The 19,514-nt window shown below is 47.3% G+C and overlaps 11 protein-coding genes across 11 annotated transcripts; 5 read left to right on the top strand and 6 right to left on the bottom strand.

Moving 5' to 3' along the window:
* Positions 1–38: 38 nt before the first annotated feature.
* Positions 39–2,810, top strand: GL50803_0015962 (Kinesin-7; the record flags this gene model as incomplete). Its single annotated transcript, XM_001705980.1, has 1 exon — positions 39–2,810. One exon carries the CDS (start codon positions 39–41, stop codon positions 2,808–2,810), a length of 2,772 nt encoding a protein of 923 aa, XP_001706032.1.
* Positions 2,811–3,213: 403 nt separating this feature from the next.
* On the bottom strand, positions 3,214–4,623 carry GL50803_0022629 (uncharacterized protein; the record flags this gene model as incomplete). Its single annotated transcript, XM_001705981.1, has 1 exon — positions 3,214–4,623. One exon carries the CDS (start codon positions 4,621–4,623, stop codon positions 3,214–3,216), a length of 1,410 nt encoding a protein of 469 aa, XP_001706033.1.
* A 48-nt stretch (positions 4,624–4,671) lies between these two features.
* Positions 4,672–4,971, top strand: GL50803_0027308 (Dynein light chain LC4; the record flags this gene model as incomplete). The annotated part of the gene is made up of 1 exon (XM_001705982.2): positions 4,672–4,971. One exon carries the CDS (start codon positions 4,672–4,674, stop codon positions 4,969–4,971), a length of 300 nt encoding a protein of 99 aa, XP_001706034.2.
* Positions 4,972–5,114: 143 nt separating this feature from the next.
* GL50803_0013797 (Kinesin-14) lies at positions 5,115–8,633 on the top strand (the record flags this gene model as incomplete). The annotated part of the gene is made up of 1 exon (XM_001705984.1): positions 5,115–8,633. The coding sequence occupies one exon, from the start codon at positions 5,115–5,117 to the stop codon at positions 8,631–8,633; it is 3,519 nt and encodes a 1,172-aa protein (XP_001706036.1).
* A 134-nt stretch (positions 8,634–8,767) lies between these two features.
* On the bottom strand, positions 8,768–9,925 carry GL50803_004977 (Kinase, NEK; the record flags this gene model as incomplete). The annotated part of the gene is made up of 1 exon (XM_001705986.1): positions 8,768–9,925. The coding sequence occupies one exon, from the start codon at positions 9,923–9,925 to the stop codon at positions 8,768–8,770; it is 1,158 nt and encodes a 385-aa protein (XP_001706038.1).
* A 61-nt stretch (positions 9,926–9,986) lies between these two features.
* Positions 9,987–12,512, top strand: GL50803_0039210 (uncharacterized protein; the record flags this gene model as incomplete). The annotated part of the gene is made up of 1 exon (XM_038046090.1): positions 9,987–12,512. One exon carries the CDS (start codon positions 9,987–9,989, stop codon positions 12,510–12,512), a length of 2,526 nt encoding a protein of 841 aa, XP_037901536.1.
* Positions 12,496–14,520, bottom strand: GL50803_0016001 (Glutamate-cysteine ligase; the record flags this gene model as incomplete). The annotated part of the gene is made up of 1 exon (XM_001705987.1): positions 12,496–14,520. The coding sequence occupies one exon, from the start codon at positions 14,518–14,520 to the stop codon at positions 12,496–12,498; it is 2,025 nt and encodes a 674-aa protein (XP_001706039.1).
* A 284-nt stretch (positions 14,521–14,804) lies between these two features.
* Positions 14,805–15,434, bottom strand: GL50803_00137691 (High cysteine membrane protein; the record flags this gene model as incomplete). Its single annotated transcript, XM_001705988.1, has 1 exon — positions 14,805–15,434. One exon carries the CDS (start codon positions 15,432–15,434, stop codon positions 14,805–14,807), a length of 630 nt encoding a protein of 209 aa, XP_001706040.1.
* A 106-nt stretch (positions 15,435–15,540) lies between these two features.
* GL50803_0061478 (Vps4 C terminal oligomerization domain-containing protein) lies at positions 15,541–15,795 on the top strand (the record flags this gene model as incomplete). The annotated part of the gene is made up of 1 exon (XM_038046274.1): positions 15,541–15,795. The coding sequence occupies one exon, from the start codon at positions 15,541–15,543 to the stop codon at positions 15,793–15,795; it is 255 nt and encodes an 84-aa protein (XP_037901535.1).
* Positions 15,796–15,822: 27 nt separating this feature from the next.
* On the bottom strand, positions 15,823–16,650 carry GL50803_00137692 (uncharacterized protein; the record flags this gene model as incomplete). Its single annotated transcript, XM_038045726.1, has 1 exon — positions 15,823–16,650. The coding sequence occupies one exon, from the start codon at positions 16,648–16,650 to the stop codon at positions 15,823–15,825; it is 828 nt and encodes a 275-aa protein (XP_037901534.1).
* A 133-nt stretch (positions 16,651–16,783) lies between these two features.
* On the bottom strand, positions 16,784–19,027 carry GL50803_00221689 (Xenobiotic-transporting ATPase; the record flags this gene model as incomplete). The annotated part of the gene is made up of 1 exon (XM_001705989.2): positions 16,784–19,027. The coding sequence occupies one exon, from the start codon at positions 19,025–19,027 to the stop codon at positions 16,784–16,786; it is 2,244 nt and encodes a 747-aa protein (XP_001706041.2).
* Positions 19,028–19,514: the final 487 nt, after the last annotated feature.

The raw sequence follows: 19,514 nt of genomic DNA, 5'->3' as shown, positions 1-19,514 counted from the left end.
CCAGACAGAAGGCTTCAACACCCTTCCTCCCATTGCCAATGGAGATTACCAACAAGATATCAGTACTAGTCAGGGTCCGCCCACTGGTATCCTCAGAGCAAAAGCCTGCCTGGATTGTTTCCGACAATACGATATCACCTTTAGAAACTTCCAAACACCAGGGCGCGTCGCTTCAGCGCTTTAGCTTTGATGGTGTCTACGATCCCAGTGTGACAACGCGTGAGCTCTATGCACAGACAATGGCCAATTTTGCGGCTCACATTGTAGAAGGGTATAACTGTACGTGCTTTGCATACGGTCAGAGCTGCTCAGGAAAGACATTCACTATCTTCGGCGACTGTTTGGAGGCTAATTCTTCGTCAACTTCATCTCTAGAACACACCTGCCCCGGGATTTTGCCACTGTGTGTGAAAGATCTCTTCAACAACTTACAATCCGTTACCAATCGATTTTTTGTTGTTTACTTTACGTACTGGGAGTTATATAATGAAGAACTCAAGGATCTCCTTGCGGGTGAGAAGCATAGGTTGGAGATCAGGTATACAAAGCATTCTATGCAAGTTTCATGCGTGGAAAAGCGAGTTGGTTCCCTGGAGGACGTGTTGTCCTACCTACGGTTCGGGAACCGGCTTCGTGAAGTTGCTGCCACAGATCTGAACACAGTTTCATCAAGATCGCATGCTATTGCACGGCTTACCATAGAGTCGGTTGATACAGCTCTCCTTGATGAGCTAGTCAAGGCAAACAAGCTTCCTCCACCTGACAGCATTGAAAAGCTAAGCGACTACGACATCTCCTATAGAACTGCAACACTTACCATAGTAGATCTTGCTGGATCGGAGCGCCAGGTAAAAACAAATGCAATTGGAGAGCGCTTCAAAGAAGCAAATAATATTAATAAGAGCTTACTGACTCTGGGGCGTGTTTTTTCTGCTATCACATCGAATGCCGCTCACGTTCCCTACCGTGATTCCAATCTAACTAAAATCTTACAAACTAGCCTCCAGGGAAACTGCTACACAACAATGATAGCATGCATAAGCTTGGCAAGCGAACACATAGAGGAAACACTAAGCACACTCAGGTACGCCAGCAACGCATCCTCCATAGAGATGAGGGTCCACTCCAATGAAGTCTTAGCAGAAAACAATGCAATGATTCGTCTAGAAACAGAACGGCAGCAGCTTGCAATCAGAGTCAGAGAGCTAGAAGAGCGATGCAGAAGTCTTGAGGCAAATGCAGGGTCGTTAGAATATTTAACTGCAGAGAGTGGGGCACATAGGTTATCTGGCACAGAGCTAACTGAGCCAGAGCTAAAGAAACTAGCATTCTCATCATCTGGCAGCGAGCACTGCCTACAAAGTATTGCCTTGTCGCCCCTATCTCTCAGTGCAACCTTTACAGAAAGAACACCAGCAGTTCCAGTCAGCACACGCGTAGCAAACACCAGTCCTATGCCTGCTCATTCATTATCTAATTTATCTCAAAGCATCTTTAGGTGTCCTCAAGACGTAGCTTTGTGGCCAGAGGCTAGGTCTTCGATGTCTTCAAACGCAATGGCAGATAAGGGCGCGACACCAATAACAGCAAGAGTAGCAACCATTAATGACATGGAGGTTGTATTTGAAGACATAGACAAGTTAGACACCTATAATTTCGAGACGACTGATTCGTATACTTGCTTGGATTTAGATTTAGAGGAAGTTGCCTCTTGCTTTTATCCGGAGAAAGCGTGCTATGTCCAGACTGATGGCTCAGTGCTATATCGGCCAATCAACACTTTAAGCATCCTTTCACTCGCCTCCGTAGATGATATCTTAAAGCAGATAGAAAGTGAGTTGGAGAAGATGCAGGAGCCTGCAGTGTTCCTCGCAGAAAAGAAGCAGGATATTGATGAGGCTTTAGAGGCTAATGCAGCCTCTTCTCTCTATGGTGCTTTACACGATATTAAGCAGGGAATAATCAGCTTTCAGGACCTGGCTACAGATGCTCCCAGAAATCGACTCCTTCAACTCGTGAGTGATCTGGATCAAGCGTACAGACACTCTTACGAGGCGTCTGTCATGAAGACACTGAATACAATGGGACTATTAGCCGAGGACGTATCACTGGTGAGATCCCAAGCAGATAAATATCGCACAGAGATAGAAGGCTTCCGTGACACTCTTGATAAGCACTATGTACCTATCGAAGAGTGTCACACACTCTCCAGGCGGGTAGAAAGTTTAACACAGCAGCTAGCTTTAGAGACAGCGCGAGTAGAGAGCACAACGACTCTGCTGAATCAGTGCCAAGCCACAAGCGAAGGCATGGTTATCCGTCTTGAAGAGCTAACAAAAGAGTTGGCTAGCGCTAAAAAGGAAAAGGAAGAGGCTAGTTCTAAATTTATGCGTCTGAAAACCATCCTGAATCAAGCTAAAGCAGGTATTCTTGAATTAAGAAATGCCTATATATCTCAAAAGACAGCATTGGTCACTCTAAAGAAGGAACACGTGGCTTTATTAGCCAAAATGAGAAAGCTTCAGAAATATAAAGAAATGGTTGTTCAACAGCATCAAATGATGGAAGCGCTCAAAGCAAATTCAGCAGCGACTGCGCAAAGTAAGATTAATGCAGGAAAGGCAGGGGTCAAGGGGCAGCTAACAGATGCCGCAAGAGAGCTCATAGCACCATCCCAGAAGGACATTGATAACTTTGTTGACGGAATTTTGCAGGGAGGAGATACCGGCAGTGGTGTTGAAGGACCTCTAAAACCTGACTTCCACGAGGAAAATCAACTACTGAGCGACCTGTTAGATGAGTGCTCGTAGTAAGGAGCATACTGTGCTTTACTAATCATTGGGGCCACTGTTTACAGGTCTCAAAATCTCAAAAACTTTGGTGAAGCCCAGGCGCGCATTCGTTAATGCCATGCTTATGGGTTAAGCAAATACTACACCCTTGTCATGCATTCGCTAGCTCTGGGGAGTAGACGCTAGAGTAGTGCGCCTTAGCAGTGGCTACTTCGATTATGTATTGTGAAGGCTTTGGGTCATACTGAGACCCATCTGTTCCTACCTCTAAGAAAACTGTACGTCCTTTCGACGCTCGGGAGTCCACACCGTATTCGGTAAGTAGAGACGACGTGGTGCCCATTTTTCTGTACAAAACTGGGTCAGGGCACAGCTTATAGGTGTGCTGGTAATGTGCGAGTTCTCTAAAGAGGCACAGACATCACATGCCCTCAGACAGCTTGAACTGCGCCACATCGGCAATAATTCTACCAGTAAAGTCTTTAGTGTTATTCTTCTCAAAGGTCGTCTTCAGGGATCCGTCCCAGACACAGGGAGTAATCAGGGTGAGGGTTCTGACATACGATAACAGAATTTCTTTGGTCTCTGCACTGGGCTTACGCTTGCGAAGGGTCGCATTGCCCGTACAGATGTAAGTTGTACGCACCAGGTTAGGTAGGACCCTGCTGGCTTCAATAGTGTAGTAGGGGTTGTGGATGACACTGGTAGAGGTGCCAAGAATATTAGCCCTACCATCTATAAATAACACCCTATCCTCAAGCAATCTGTGGATTGTTTGCAGATATTTGTTCGCAGCACAGTGAATAGGAACACGCCTGTCGCCCATGTCTACTACGTGGTAAATGATGGAGACCGCAGGGGGCTGAAATCCAAAGCCATCTAAACCCAGGGTGTAGGGAGCAGCAAGCATGTCTGTATCGCCGTTCGTAATAGCCATGCATATGTTGTCATGTAGATATTTAAAGGACCTGTAGCTCTTGGCGTCTGGCAAGTGCTGGGGAAGCGGGGGCTGGGTGACGCAAGTGAGCTTGAGAGCATCTCGTGTGCTTACGAAATCAGGATCATTGACGACAGGATTGTCTGTTAATACAATAGTTTCCAACTGCTTAATGTATGTGAGGCATTTCAGTGCTTCCAAAGAGGTAATATTGTTACTTGTGAGCACCAGCTTTGTCAAGGTTGTTGCATTCTTCAATCCAGTCGGGCAAGTTAGGCGTTTCAAATCGGTCAGGTTATTGTTGGACAGTATTAGTACATTTATTTCATTCTCCCTTAAGTAGTCGGTAAGCACGTTCACCAAACGCATGTTGTCAAAGGATAGCTCAGGTTCTTGGGCATCTGTGAATGAGTCTCGTGGTTCTTCGCCATTAGAGCACTTCTGCTGTATATTCATCCATTGCTTGTAGGATTCCACAATGGACGATAGATTCAGGCACTTTTTGTTGCTTGCAGTGTCAGACCAGGTCTTTGCTTCAAAGAATCGCTCTAGTTGTTCACGGACTTCTGGTAGAAACTCTAACTTAGTAATTCGCTGAACGGAAAAGTCGATTTGGCAACAGAGGGCTCTTGACAGCTCTTCCTTGGCGCTTGGTGTGTTAACTTTCTGCACGAATAGGTCCGTGCAGGGAATGATAGCCTTTCCAGCAGTATACCTAGGGTTGCCCCATTGACCGAAAAGATGAAGATTCCTCAAATAGGCGGCTACCCCTTCTTTGAAAGCGTTCTCATCGGCCTCAGAGTCTCGTTGGACTCTCGTAATGATGAACTTTTGATTCTTATCCAACCCTGCGCGTCCATTGGGCGGGCAAAATCGCTTATCGCTTTCCAACATCTCCTTTTTATTGTACTGAGACAAAAATTCCTAAAAAATCTGCTACAAATGAGTGACGACGAGGACAATTTCTTGAGCTCCATTAACTATCCACTTGTCGTGGAATGCGATATGAACGAGGAGGAACGGGCCGAAGCAACGGAAACCATTGTAACTGCCGTTGAGAAGTTCCCCAGTGACCCAGAGCAGGCCGCGCGGTTCATAAAGGAGAGCCTCGACCGGAAGTTTGGCCAGTACTTTCATGTATGCGTCGGTAACTCCTTTGGATACTCGATAGACACTGTTGTTGGGCACAAGCTGGCTATGGCCTATGGAATGACCGGGGTTGTTGTCTTTAAGGCGTCTTAGCAAGCTTTCGCAAACCTTGGCAACTGCTGAGAACCATGCTTTCCTTACATTGTCGTTTATGTAAATTGCTTCGCTATAAGCCACATTGTCGAGTCAACGCATGCTAAATTAGGACCAGTAAAATTTCAAGTAGAAGAAATCTGATGAGCGATCGGCTCCAGTTTACCATCGTGCACGTGGCTGAACGGAGAAAATTTAAGATTACTGTCAGAGTAGAGGACGTCCCCAATGTTCGAGTTCGGATGCTGAAGAAGAGCATTTTTCAGGCTACAGGAATACCTGTTGACTGCCAAGCTCTGTACCTGAATAAGCAGCTCCTTTCGGACCGCATGACTGGCAGCGAGCTCGAGCTATCGCCAGAAACTACTTTTGTCCTTCACACATCGACCCCAGCCCAAGAAGAACAGTTGGACATAAGAGATCAGGACAACCCGACGGATGGGGCTGCATATGGAGATGAAAAAAGCAAGAGCAGAGGTAGGAGTAGAAGCAGAAGCAGGAGCAGAAGTAGGGGTAAAGGACAGACCTCTCACTCAAACAGAAGAGATACATTTGGAGCCCCGCTATTCGAAGGTCATAATGGAACTATTGATGGCTACCATCCAAAGTCTATGAATCCACCCATCAATGAACTCAATACTACTGCTGAAAACCTTTCTTCTCCAAACGTCATTAATGCTCACATGGCGAGTAGAGATGCAACACTGCAGTCTGCAGCTACCCGGCACTTCACAATCCCCACCAAAGACTGCACAAGATCTAGTCCAAGAATCCAACGAGGTAGTACAGACAAGAGATCTACCACTCAGAGTATTGGTCTGTGCAACAGCTCCACCTCATCTCTACGCGATGACTCAGTGAAGAGTATTGTTGTGAAGGCAGCAGGGCGTAGCTCTAGCCAGCAGAAGACATGCAAGACATCATCAACCCGCTCAGTTATCAAATCGTCTTACTTCGAGCCACCCGTGAGCTACCCCAAAATGCAGAGTGCAAAATCCACCAAGAAGAGAAGTCAGCCACAAAAGCCGCAGACTCCTCAAAAGTCTCCCCACCAGTCTGGTGCTGTTACGGTTTCTCCCAGAAAGCGCCTTTCTAATAGCAATTACGAACCCTGTCCCCCCAAGGGAGAATCTTACTCTCCCACTGATTCTCCGCCCCTGATTCCGGCTACTAATCATTATACAAAGACAAAGGAACTTACCACGAGTCGTATTTCTTTGACTGACTTGCACGGGAGTGATCGGATGTATGCGTCCACTCAGCCAGAATTTCCGGCAAAAACAACAAAGATAACTGTGCCCCAGCCATCTGTAGTCGACCTGCAACTGCATCAATCAATTCTGAGTGCATCTAAAGGGGGTCTCCTTGAAAAGCCTGAGTTGACACCACATGCACGATTAGCTGACAGTGAGATGGAAGAGACCACTGCAGAGAGCAAAGTGGCAAATGACAGTGACTATCCCTCATTTACCGAGGACGATATTGAGCTATTACGACAAATGAATGATGATTCGCGCGCTGATATACAACTAGTGGAAAATATATCAGTACAAAATATGACAAGAGACCATGCCTCACAGAAGCAACCTCATCTAACTGAGGAGCTTGCACTAGTTTCGGAATTACAGGAGCAGGTTACCTTAATCAAGCAGGAGATGGACACTATTAAGAGAACTATTGCCTCTACTCCCACTAGCAATGCAGTAGTTGATGAGTCTGTATTGTCGGCACATACGCTACAGGGATCTAAGAAGCTCTGTAACCAATTTCAAGAAGCACCCATGTCTGATTGGAGCCTGTTCAAACACAAGTACGATGAGGAGTTAGCTGCACTGAAGTTAGAGGTAGAACAGTTGAGAAATGCACGCGACTTGGCCAGAAGCTCAAGCAACACTGCCACACACCAGCCACCGCCAACGTCAGAGTCTCACCTTGACACAACCAAAGCCACCAGAGATACATTCGGTACTCTCACTACAGACGAGAGCATCGAGTTGGATGTCAATGATGTAGCACGACGATCATCCAATACGACACCAACAACTATCAGACCTAGGCAGAGTGACGGGCCCCCACGTCCACCGTCTGCTAAGGTTCTTGGGATCACCAAGTCCCAACAGAATTCATCACTCCTTGCTATCCAGACCATTAAACAGCAAATAGAAGCCGAGCGAGCAGAGCTAACAGAGATTCTTCAGAACCTGGAGGTATACTCTCTCATGGACACGTTTTTCGACATTGAAATCGAGATAGCAAACATAGAGCATAGTAATATGACACAAGCCTTAGAAGAATCAAGAACCAGTCTTGCCGATATTCAGAACAAGCTGTCTTACGCCCTCTCCAAGACGCCAACCTTCACACCAGATGTGCGGAAAAGCGCAGAAATAAGTTTGGACTACGGTATGTTTCAACGGGAATACACCAGATTGCAGGGATTGATGGTTGTAGAAAACAAACAACGAAAAACCTTACACAACACTCTCGAAGAGATGAAAGGAAGCATAAGAGTAATTGTGCGCATGCGTCCGATGTTGCAGCATGAAAAGGAAGAGCTAAAGACATCGAAATTCAGATCCTTTAATTATCGCAACGCCTTCATTTTTAAGGATGAGCATACGCTGCAGCTCAAGCTTCCGTATGGCGTGGCTTCTCAAGAGAATTATAGTTTTGACTTCTATAAGATTCTAGACGAAACAAAGACCCAGGAGGATGTATTTCATGACATGTCCCACCTTCTAAAGTCGGTTATTGACGGCTATAATGTCTGTGTATTGGCATATGGCTGCACGGGGAGCGGAAAGACATTTACGCTCATAGGAGACGACTCTGAAACGGCTGTTGCTGAGAGTGTTGTGATGTCCATGCAAAAGGATCCTGAGGAGAAAAATCCATATGAAAGGCTTGGACTTTTGCCTCGCTCGATTGTAGAACTATTCAATCTTATTGAGGCTGACACATCCCAATCCCAACGATATGAACTCAGATGTGCGATGATTGAGCACTACCTTGATAATATCCTTGACCTGCTGCATACAGAGGATGACACCCGGACACAGCTTCCGAGCTTCAACTCTGATAAACTGGTCGTTCGACAAACCGCTAAGGGGGAAACATACATACAAAATCTCTCTTACAAGACTGTGGCAAGCGCAGAGGAGCTAGTCGGCTATCTCGGGTACGGCCTTGAAAGGAGGCATATTGCGGCAACAAAGCTCAACTCTCTGTCTTCTCGTTCACATACTGTGTTCTTAATCGAGATTACCTCATACCGCGAAACAGCAAAAGGAACCAGAACTGCACGCTCGGTACTGACATTTGCTGACCTGGCTGGCAGTGAGAATGTAACAAAATCCCACAGTAATGGGCTACGTCTTAAGGAGGCCCAGCACATTAACACGTCTCTTTGTGCACTCGGGGATGTCATTGCAGCCCTTTCGAGGAAGAAAGTTGCAAGCTATGTACCGTACAGAAATAACAAGCTAACGATGATCCTTCAGCAGTCGCTCGGCAATAATAGCAAGACGCTTCTGTTTGCAAATATATCTCCGCTTCCAAATTTACTCTATGAGACTCTCTCAACACTTTCATTTGCTGCCCGAGTGAAGAATGTCAAAAATGTGGCTGTGAAGAATCTCACAAGCATCGAAAGCGACCAATAAGAAGTAAGTGATGGTTCGTTATTGGATGAGGAAAATACAATGTTACAACCACTGCTAAGTACTGTTCTATTTCAGTCAGAAGGTTATGCTGGCTGCGATGTGTCTGCCTTACTGTAGCTCCCACAACCAATCAATCACTTGAACGCAGCAAGATTTGTGTAGTTATGTAGAAGAAGGCTTTTGTATATTGGGGTAACCTTCCCAACGCTATCCACACCACGAAATGAATCGCTTAGGCGAGGTAGCCTCATGATGTCTGTCAGGAGAGGCCTCAGCGCTGGATCTGGGTGAAGCAGTCCTCTGATCAGGTTGCGAAGATGTGTAGAGTACCCATCAAAATAGAGGGTATTTGGAAGTTGGCGCGGACACCAGTGAGAGTCCACAGACCGTTCGAGATACTTGCGACAGGTTAAGAGTTCATACAAGACAAGCCCTACACTGTACAAGTCAGTTGCTTCTGAAAATATACCAAATTTCTGCAGTTCTGGAGAGTCATATGGACCGTATTCTTGCGAGAGGACTCTATACGGATTAGCATTACACAGTACAAGATAGCCTGCACTGTCGACTATCAGGTTGTCCGGGGTAATCTCTCTGTGCAAGATTGGTATTATCTGACAGGCATATTCATAGAGCTCCATGCTCTTTTCACGAACCAAGTGATTAGAGACGCGTGCCAGCTCTTCCAGCTGAAAGTTTTTATAATGAATATCATCGCTGCAGAAGTTCTCCGGACGGTTTTTATAGAGTCTATACATAACGGCAAAATCCTCCTCACGAGCGCTCTCAGTAAACGCATCAGTATTGGCGCTCTTCACGAGTCGATGAAGAGATTGAACGAAGTGCATGTAGTAAAGAACGCTCACTAGCTGACCTGCTATGCGCCACATGTCACTCTCGGAAATGCGAACATTGTGTTTTGTGTTATAGGTTATTATCTGCCTCAGAGAGAGCCCATTAACAGAAGCATAGACAGCAATGATACGTTTCTCAGGTCTCTGGAAGAACACATCAAGAATCGGCTGCAAGCACCGATTATTCATGTAAGAGATATAGCGTAGCTCGTCTGTTAAAGCAAAGACGAGATCTTCGTTCTCTTCCTGATAGTAGATCTCCTTAGAAATTACCTGCTCCATGGATGTAGTCAGGACGGTGAGGTATAGAGACACATCACTCCCTTTGTGCAGCAGGGCCTTACGGGTGTAGATGTCATCAAAAGAACGAAGAATGAGTGGGTGTTCCGCATAAGGCTTCACTAGGTCTGTCTGTGTGGCTAGAAACTGCTGTGTCATCGTAGAATGCCGACCAAAAGGACGCGGATTTTTAAAAGAAATCCTAACGTCCCTTTACACGATGCCTCTAACTCCTATGAAACTTATCAGGGACGTTGATACTCCTTTGGGGGCACAACGTATTTACTGGTCTGTGCTTTCTACGAACATGTTCGTAGACCAGTCTCACGAGCATGAAACCCGTGGAGCAATTCTTTCATTAATACTAAGGGATAGCTTCATCCTTGAATTGGCCAACCCAACTAGCCATCTTGTTTCCACATTGATACGGCCAGATGTTATCACAAACCTTTCTCTCGCCGCCTTTTCCGGTCAGTATAACGAGGAAGGTATAGTATTCACCACATCTCAGGAAAAGCAAATTACTGATAAGCTACCTGCAATCTTCAGTGCTATGCTGAGAAGCAAACCCATTCGAGATGCATATCTCTCCAGTGCAGAGTTTCAGAGGTACTTTGCTAATGGTGTGGAAAAGGCGACTAAGAGCCTTATGCTAGGATACCAAACATATGAAGACCTTCACTCTCAATTTGAAATAATTAAAAGCATACTTACCACTCTTGCAGAGGTCAGCCCGAAGGATGGACTTAGCATTGTTTCGCATGATCAATACTCGCCACTTCTCAACCTTCTCTCCTCAGATAAGTTTTGTGCCGTTGTTCCGCTCCTACAAGAAGATGCCTCCGTCCCTCTAACCTTCATGTATTCCTTGTTTCGCTATTTAAGTAAGCTGTTACAGATGCCCATTCCCCACAGTGATCACGTGACAAACATATGTACGTCACTTACGTTATTGTTTAGCAAGTATCCAGAAGACCTCAACTGCTTCTACGACCAAGTGTTTGATATAGCTACGCACATGGCTCGGCACATAGCACAGTACAGCCAATATGATACATTCGTCATGGATATCATTAACTTAATAGCAACTTACTTTTCCTTGTCCCTTTCTGCTGAGACTTTACGCTACAATGAAGAAGACCTGAGAAAAACTGCAACTGTCTATGAAACATCTATCTCTATCGTTGATCTTATTCCCCTGGCCATACCAGGAATGTCTGATGTAATAAAACTGGTCATAGCAGAGCTACATAGTACGTACCAGTGCTGCTCAGGTACCATAGTTCAGCAGCTTTCCTTTCGACAGGTTTATTATATCCTGGTTCTTGTTGCCAGGTTCTTCTGTTGCTTTGGAGAGTTAAAGGAGGCCATCCTTCTCGGAGACCTAGTGCATAGCTATGTACCAGAATACGACTCCATACACGTAAAGGCGATGGAGATGTATATTGCTTCAGAGAGCAGCCGCGCTGAGATGAACTCCACAGCATATCTTGGTTGTGGAGGTACATCAGAATGGCTGTCACCAGAAAATGCTGCCAAGGTCCTGCGATACTCTCCTATAATGGGTGCAGCAGCTAGCCTCTGTTGTAAGGAACTATTAGAATTCATGTCAGACGTCTCCTCCTCTGCACGCTTCATCAACTGTAACATGATTCTTTGCCCCCTAACGCGTATACGCAATTCTATGTTGGAACTAGGGGCCTATGACAACTCCCTCTATTACATGTGCTTCTATGAGACAGGATTGATCGATCGTATGCAGTATTATCTTGCAACTTCAAAGCCGAAGACCGTTGGCCAAAGACCCGCCGAAATTGCTTATTTAACATGCACAGTGCACAAAGCAATGGACTATTCTATAGGAACCACCGATAGAGCAGTCTTTAAGAGTAGGCGAGAGGGGTTTAATTTAATGGAGACATTTTCTTCAAGCGATCCCATTCCATGTGAAAGCATTTGGGAGTTGATAAACGACAAGCCTATTACTCCAACTCAGCTCTACAGCATTCTTACTCGGGGAGAGCTTTCTGCACTAATCAGTAGCTACCTGGAGATGTATGATGCATATTCCATCTTTAGTCGTCGATTTCCAGACAACAGCATGATGTTTGAGCTTTCTCTAAGTAGCACGATAGAAGCATCCGATTTGTACACGGCATCTTCCATTTTAGCCCCTTCAATAAATATTACTCCATACGAGAAGACAGGGACACCTATATCTAAAAGTGCTAAGAAGTTACGTTCGGGATCTAACCAGTCCGCCACTCAGTCGTATCGGAACGAGCTTCCAGATCCTTCAGAAGAGTTTCTACAATGCGCTAGACGCAGTCAAACTAGTGTAGCTGATAACTTGCGTAGATCCAAGGCCCCGCAACGAAGAGTAACGCCTCCGGGCACCACCGCTTCAAGATCTCCAGATGGTTCTATCTATTCGCAATTAGAGCCTGGGACCACCCTGGATCCCCCAAGAGTTCCTTTAACGATGGCTAGCAGAGTGTCGAGAGCTAGTGTTAGTCGAGCCAGCAGTAGCTACCAGCGAGCTAGTGTCGTCTCTACATACTCCCAATTATCAATTGGCATCAGTGCCACCTTTCCAGTACATACAGACTCCGAGCGAGGTGTTTCCAGAAGCTCAAGCCGAGCTGTTTGGGTTGCAACCAGTTGGAACGAGAGTAGCAACATGCTCCCCATGGAGGCTGGTACAGAAATAGGAAGGAGAGCAAGTAACATCATTCGGGGGTGCTAACGCTAATACTAACAGTACCAGAGTGGGCTCTATAGTATTCTCGCAGACCATCTAGCGATAGTCGCCTAGCACCAAGCATGTACTCGGTAACTATTTGTACCTCTGGTTCTGAAAGCATACTAGAGCACACTTCAGCGAAGCTATTGTCTCTGTGAGTGTGCATATTCTGTATAAGATTTCGCACTGCTGCAGCACAGGTTGGAATAACACCAGCAGCACGGTCTGCAAGATATGAAATGACAGAGTGAATATATTCAACGTCATCCAGGGATGTGGGATCGGCGATAGTATCAAAATATGCGTCTGTGTACATAGCAAGTACAGGAAGAAGCCCAGGATATCGAGCGGACCCGCACATAAACTCTTTAAGACTTACCTTTATCAGATGAAAATCAGAAATGCTATTCTCGAAACACGTGCACACGCTTTTAGGACACCACGTGTGCCTATGTGTACCAGCATCGTCTGCTGAGCTTAGAGTTGCAAACGCTCGTCTATTTTCCAGTGCCAATCTGATTTGAGAAGAAAATATCTCTACAGCCATTTGTCTGCATTGCTCTGAAAAGATACCTGAGGAGCCGAGTTGAAGATCAGCACCAGATACACTTTCGAAGTGTAGGTCGAGGAAGACGTCTCTTACCCAGAACAACTCATTATTAACAGCGTCACGCTTTTCTGCAGAAGACATATCCTGTAAGATGAAAGTCTGAGGAATGTAGAATAGCAGACCCATGTCTCTAATGGCACTTGAAAGCAGGAACACAAAGACCGAGTATGCAAGGTTCTCTGCTATGGAGAACTGCATCTCCATGCAACGAACTTCAGTGCGCCAGCCCGTACTTCCTTTGAGAGAGTCTATTGGGGGAACTTTCCAACGACAAGTCGGCCAAAAAAGCGAATGTATTTGATCCCAACAGTCTGAGTCAAAACTTTCATCGTGGAAGACAAGAGAATCTCGTAAAACTACTAATGGAAAATGTGAAATAACAGATTGAACGTAGGCATGTATTTTGGAATCATTACCACTAGACTGAATGACACTAGATCTACTACTGAGCCCTGATGAAACAGGTGATACGTCGTTTAAAAGAGGGATATTTGCTGGATGATTTGCAATATACACTCCTGCCACACTATAGCGTCTTGGTAGTCCTATAGAGTGCTCATGTAGTGGCCGATCGTCCATGGCATCAGACAAATAGGATGTCCGCGTATCCTTATCTAGAACAACCCCAGCCAATACGCTAGTAGATGCGCTAAGAGCCAAGAGAACCGGACACAAGGGTTGAAGTGCATCGTAAAGGAGGCGCGAGTCTTCCATGGTTGCACTCTGGATCGTGACATGCATCCCACACAAGCCCATACCAAACAGAGGCCCTGGGAGATAGTACGTGTCTCCACAACTAGAAGACACGGTAGCCCACGAGATACTGCCCTTCCGCAAAAGCATATTGGAGACTAGCGTACGATACCTACCAGTATCAGTGACGTACTCGAGCATTTTGGTCTTCAATAGCTCAAGCTGGTCGGGAGTCTGTGAGCTAAAGGCGTCCCTGTCCATTAAAAAGTCTTTCCCAAAGACTGGATAGCATGTGCCTAAAAGAATCGTGAGTTCTTCTAGCTCCGCTGTAGCGAGCAAGTCAGTGACATGTCTAGTATATTCATCACATCTAAGACGAAGACCTCTTAGCTCTTCATCAAATGGAGCAACAGGTATGAACTCAAGGATAAACCGTGCAAATTCAGGCATGAGCGTCAATCTATCTGAAAGTCTTGCAAGTTGATCGTGACAGTGATTAGTGCTAAGCGCATATGTGTTTTTATGGTGCTTTTGTAAAATAATAGATTCCATTTCATTCCCCCAAAAACGAGGATCCCCAGTCCTGGTCATATTGGAGAGATACCGACGCGAAAAGTGCTCAGCAGCTAGTTTATATATTTTGGTACATGTCTCCGATGTGAATTCCTTCCACGATAAGAACTCTTCCTCACTTTTAGAGTGCTTCATGGCTTCCTTGAGTACTTAAATTAGACAAACTAATTAAAAACCACATTTTTACATGTCAGAATAGTTTGGAATGTGTGGCACGGCCCATGTTGTCTCAGCGGACTCGTCCTGCCAGTTTTGATAGAGGCATTCCTAGTTCTCCCCTCCTGATGCTATCGGTTATCCGTTGTGAGTTTACCTCTTCTTGAGACCTTCAGTTAGATACCATTCAGTGTTTAGGGAATCAGTTGTCGGACAATCACTGAGCACAGGATGCCTTGATGTGACATATTTATTATCTAAGTCTACGTCTCTCTCCTGCAGAGAAAGCCCACAAGGCCCCCCACAACGACAATCACAGCGACGGAGATCCCCGCGATGGCGCCAGTGCTGAGGCTGCTCTTGTTGGTGCTTCCCCCGGTGTTGTCGCCAGTGCCATCGCCCATCTCGAGGCACATGAACGCATCGGTGGATGACGCTGTGCACTGTCTGCACCCAGCGAGCCCCTCAGAGCACTTCATGCACGGGCCATCATTATCGCTTGTCTTGTAATACCCAGTGGCACAGGTCTTACACTTATTAGGGTCATCTGCAGTCGAGCACGTAGCACAAGTAGAGTGGCACTCCCCACAGGCCCCACTTTGTACCTGCAGTCCGTTGGCACACGTCTGACATGTTCCTCCCTGTGCACTACTACAGACCTGCTTACCAGGCTGTCTATCTGTCTGATAGCAGCCGCCGTCCTTGAGGAAGTAACCCTCATTGCATTGTGTACAGGCCCCACTTGTGATTGTTGCACAGAAAGCTGCTCGTGGATTGGCCGCACAGTTGCCGTTCAAGGGGGCCTGGGTGGAGATCCGCCGCCGCTTCGAGAAGCGCATCGAGATCGTCCTCCCAGACGCCGCTGCCAGAGCAAATATCATAAAGAATTGCATCGGCACTACGCCCAATGTGCTAGCAGATGAGGATATCACTGAGCTCGGACAGCAAACAGAGAACTACTCTGGCTCTGACCTCAGCATATTGTGCAAGGAAGCTCTCATGGACCCCGTGCGCGTGTTGCAGAAGGTGTCCTACTTCCGCCTCAATAAGATCACAGGCATGTACGAGGTTTCAGCATCAGACATGCCCGGCGCTGAGAAGAAAGACTTTATGGATATTCCCAACGATAAGCTGACGGTTCCCTATGTCACTGTGAGTAGCCTGTTGCGTGCCAAGGCAGCCGTGAAGTCGAGCGTCTCCCAAGCTGACAAGTCGCGCATAGCGAAGTTCACAGCGGAGTTCGGCTCCACCTGAGCTGTTATAGCTCTGCCGTCATAGCCTTTACAGCCGCCTTTCCTCTAAGGTCGAAGTGAGATATCCAGTTGTCTGTGTCTGTGCGCCTATCAGTCTTCGTTTTTCTTTCTGATTGGGCCTATTAAGACTGGAGCAGTCTACCGTGAAGTGACGCGTGGTCTCGATTGTATGGTCGTGCGAAAGCATTTCCAGTCGCAAGCACAGGCTTCCAACAACCTCCGAATCGAGGACGATTGGGTAGGTGTCGGATATTTGTGTAAACTGACGATCCTTATGTGTCATATTCCTGCTGAATGTAAATGGGCGGGCCGCAACCTCGCCGACCACTCGGGAGTCAGCACCTGGGACCGGCGCCGTGCAGAGCTGCAGTTTCACCAGGAGATAGTGCAAGGACTCAAGAAAGAGGGGCGGCGGGGGACAGAGCACGATGCACTCGTTGGGGATCTGGACGGAAGGTCCGTGGTTTGTCTGGATTCTGGTAAGAATGCGATCGGCGGCGTCGTTAGTCTCACAGCGTGCGGCAAGCTCCGACCTGACTACGATGTTGTGAACCGATAGAAGAAGAGAGGCACAGGAGTTCACGCGCAGAGACACCCACCTTGGCAGCCCTGGCTGCACCGGGACGGTGGGGCAGATGTTTCCATGCCCATCCAGGTATAGTACATGCAAGGATGTCTCGGCCGAGGACGCCCGAGTCTGTGTCTCTTCGTCCACGGATACGCGGCTGTCTGCGAGACGCTCGGTGTGGTCCATAAGTCGTGTGCGCTGCCTTGCAAGCTTGTCATACCGTATCATGTATCCCTTGAGACGCTTCGCCCTCTGCTTGGCCTCCATGTTGTTTTCCAATCCACACATGCTTTTATTATGACAGAGCCTCAATCCAACAATTTAGGTGTCACTGACCGCAAAAGACTCGTTTCTGCGGGGTGTCGATCGCCCTGCTACCTGTCTACGCAAGCGCTCTGTGGATTTACTAGCATATGCTAATTCACATCGACGTAAGAAAATCGACGAGGTCTTCCGAATCTACCGAACACCTTACCATATTGGCAAAGATACTGTCAGGCTTGTGAAACAGCACGCGTGGAGGACCCTGCTCGACTATTTGACCACCGGCCATAACAATAACCCTATCCTGGTTGCAAACAGTGCGGAGTCTATGGGCTATCGTAATAATGATCTTTTGCTCCTTATATGCCCCCAGGGCATCCTGAATAGCCGCCTCTGCGGCACTATCTACGTGTGCTGTTACCTCGTCCAATAGGATGACTTCTGTGTCTCTGAGCAGCGCGTGGGCTACGCACAGAAGCTGTCGCTGTCCGAGCGAAAGGTTGCTGCCGTTATCAAAAAGGTGGTAGTCAAGTTGCTTTGACTGAGCTGCGAAGTATTCACGCAAGTGCGTCTTCTCCAAGACACGCCACAGCTCCTCATCTGAGAACCGTCTATCCCCGGAGAGATAGGCTCGCAGTGTCCCGGAGAAAATAAAAGGATCCTGTGGTATCAGCGTCACCTTAGACCGTGCCTGATGTAAGCCCATCTTCAGCAGGTTCAGGCCATTCAAGAGAATCTCAGAGCCCGCCTCTGGCTCGACAAGTCTGAGAATCGCATTGACAAGGGATGACTTGCCAGACCCTGTCTTTCCTATGATTGCAACGCGCTCTCCCTTGGCCGCTGTGAATGAGATCCCATGAAGCACAACTGGCAAATGCTGTTGATAGCGTAGCGAAAGATCTTGCACAATAAGCCCGAGAGTAGAGTCTGCCGGCAAGCTACTTGGGCTATGCGGAGCGCTTGTACTCTCTGGTTCAAGAGTAGCGTACTCTGCTACCCTCTCCACGCTGGCCATAGAAAGATCCATTGCAACAATCCCGAAGCACATATCTATTAACATCATGACAACATCAAAGCCATTCATGAGTACGGTACCTGAAAATATCTCTCCGTTAGCAAAAGAAGACGTTATGATAGTGGACACAGTAACTACTGCGGACACACAGATAGATAGAAGGGTAGTTGTAAAGTGTAGCCATCTGTAGAGGGAAACATCCATCCAAAATGCCGCCTCCATAGCTAGGACGGCTCTGGCGTAGTAGCTTGCCGCCTGGGCTTCATACCTATACGCTCTAAGAGATGCCAGGTTGTAGTATGTGTCTAGAATAAAGTTACACACATGGCTATTCAAGAGGGAGGTGGTGCGTCGCAAGAGGGGCGACACAGCACGAAATCCCATGAACATCCAAAGGAACAGTCCCAGCAAGGGAACTAGCACAAACGTAGATGGCCAGCTCATCAGCAAAGTGGCCAGTAATGAACCCAGCACAAAGATGGAGTTCTCACATGTCGCTGCTAGGCCATTCTTCACCGTCAAATCACATGTACCTGTGTCTGCTATCAGGCGGTTAAGGATCCGTCCAATGGGGTGTGCGTCATAGAACGACATCGATGTATTGATAAGCCCCTCTTCCATGCTGTAGTACAGCTTCTCTGCCGCCTTCCGTGTGAACAGCATATAGAAGAGCTGCCCAACGAAGAGGATCACCATAAATGCAAAGGAGAACGACAAGAACAGACCTATGCAACCACCTGTGCTCAGCCCTAGCCGCTGTTCGGTCCAGAAGTTGATGAGCAGCGACGCCAGTTGCAACATAAGTATACAGAAGACCCACATGACAACATAAATGACGAATCTCCAGGTCCCGCCTGCCTTGAACCATAGCTTGTAATATTTAGAATTAACAGATCCCAGCTCCGTGCATTTCTCCTCCTTAAGCACTGCTGCCATTCGATGCACTTGATAGTCAGAGTCGTGTTTCTCTACAGCCTGTATAGAGGTCAGTGAGAGGACTTCTGCGACGGGCAGAGGAGAACAGTCTATATCTACGCTCTCTGGTGTCACTTCTTTGATCGTGCCAGCATCTATAAATAGCACCTTTAAGCACGAACGAAAGTAATGCATCTGATTGGTCGCCAACACAACGGTCTTCCCCCTTGCAAGTAGATACCCTTTGATGGTCTCGCTCCATAACGACTTGCAAACATGAGAGTCCAGAGAGGCGAACGGATCATCAAACAAGTAAATATCCGCGTCGGAGTAGATGGCCCTGGCAATTGATAATCGAGCTTTCTGTCCTCCAGACAGTGTCACACCGCGGCTGCCAACAAGTGTGGCAAGCCCCCCTGGTAGTTCAGAAAGGTCCCCATCCAGACAGGAGAGTCGAGTTGCAAGCTGCATTTTCTCTTCATCATAGGGTAAGAATAACTGGATATTGAACTGTATGGTCCCTGTAAACACGGACGGCACCTGCGAGCAGTATGCAATACGGCCCACCGAGTGTATATGAGCGGAATCCGAACTACTTGATGTCGAAAGGGCCACCTCTCCCAGAATAGCCAATAGGAAGCTCGACTTCCCGGAGCCAACACAGCCCCCCACCCCAACCAGGCACCCCCTAGGAATACTAAACTACAAGGATCTAAGAACTGGCACGCACTCTGTCTCTGATTCGCGTACGGAAGACTGAAGTACGGTAATCTGCCTATGCATGGCTGCTAGCTCAACATAGTACTTCCTTAATCTGTCAGTTTGAGAGGAGCACCTGGAGGCATCAGGCGTTGCCGGCTGGGGCTTTGGAAGTAGGAGTCCATCGGGGGCATGGGGCTCGTCGCCCCTAGGAGAACCAGCGGCTGCCAGGGACGGCGTCTCGATCGGACCGTCCGAT

Source organism: Giardia intestinalis, chromosome 1, assembly GCF_000002435.2.
Source record: "Giardia intestinalis strain WB C6 chromosome 1, whole genome shotgun sequence".
In the NCBI taxonomy this organism is placed as follows: Eukaryota; Fornicata; order Diplomonadida; family Hexamitidae; genus Giardia; species Giardia duodenalis.
Note: the sequence above shows the minus strand (reverse complement) of the source record. Positions and strands in the feature narration are given on the sequence as shown.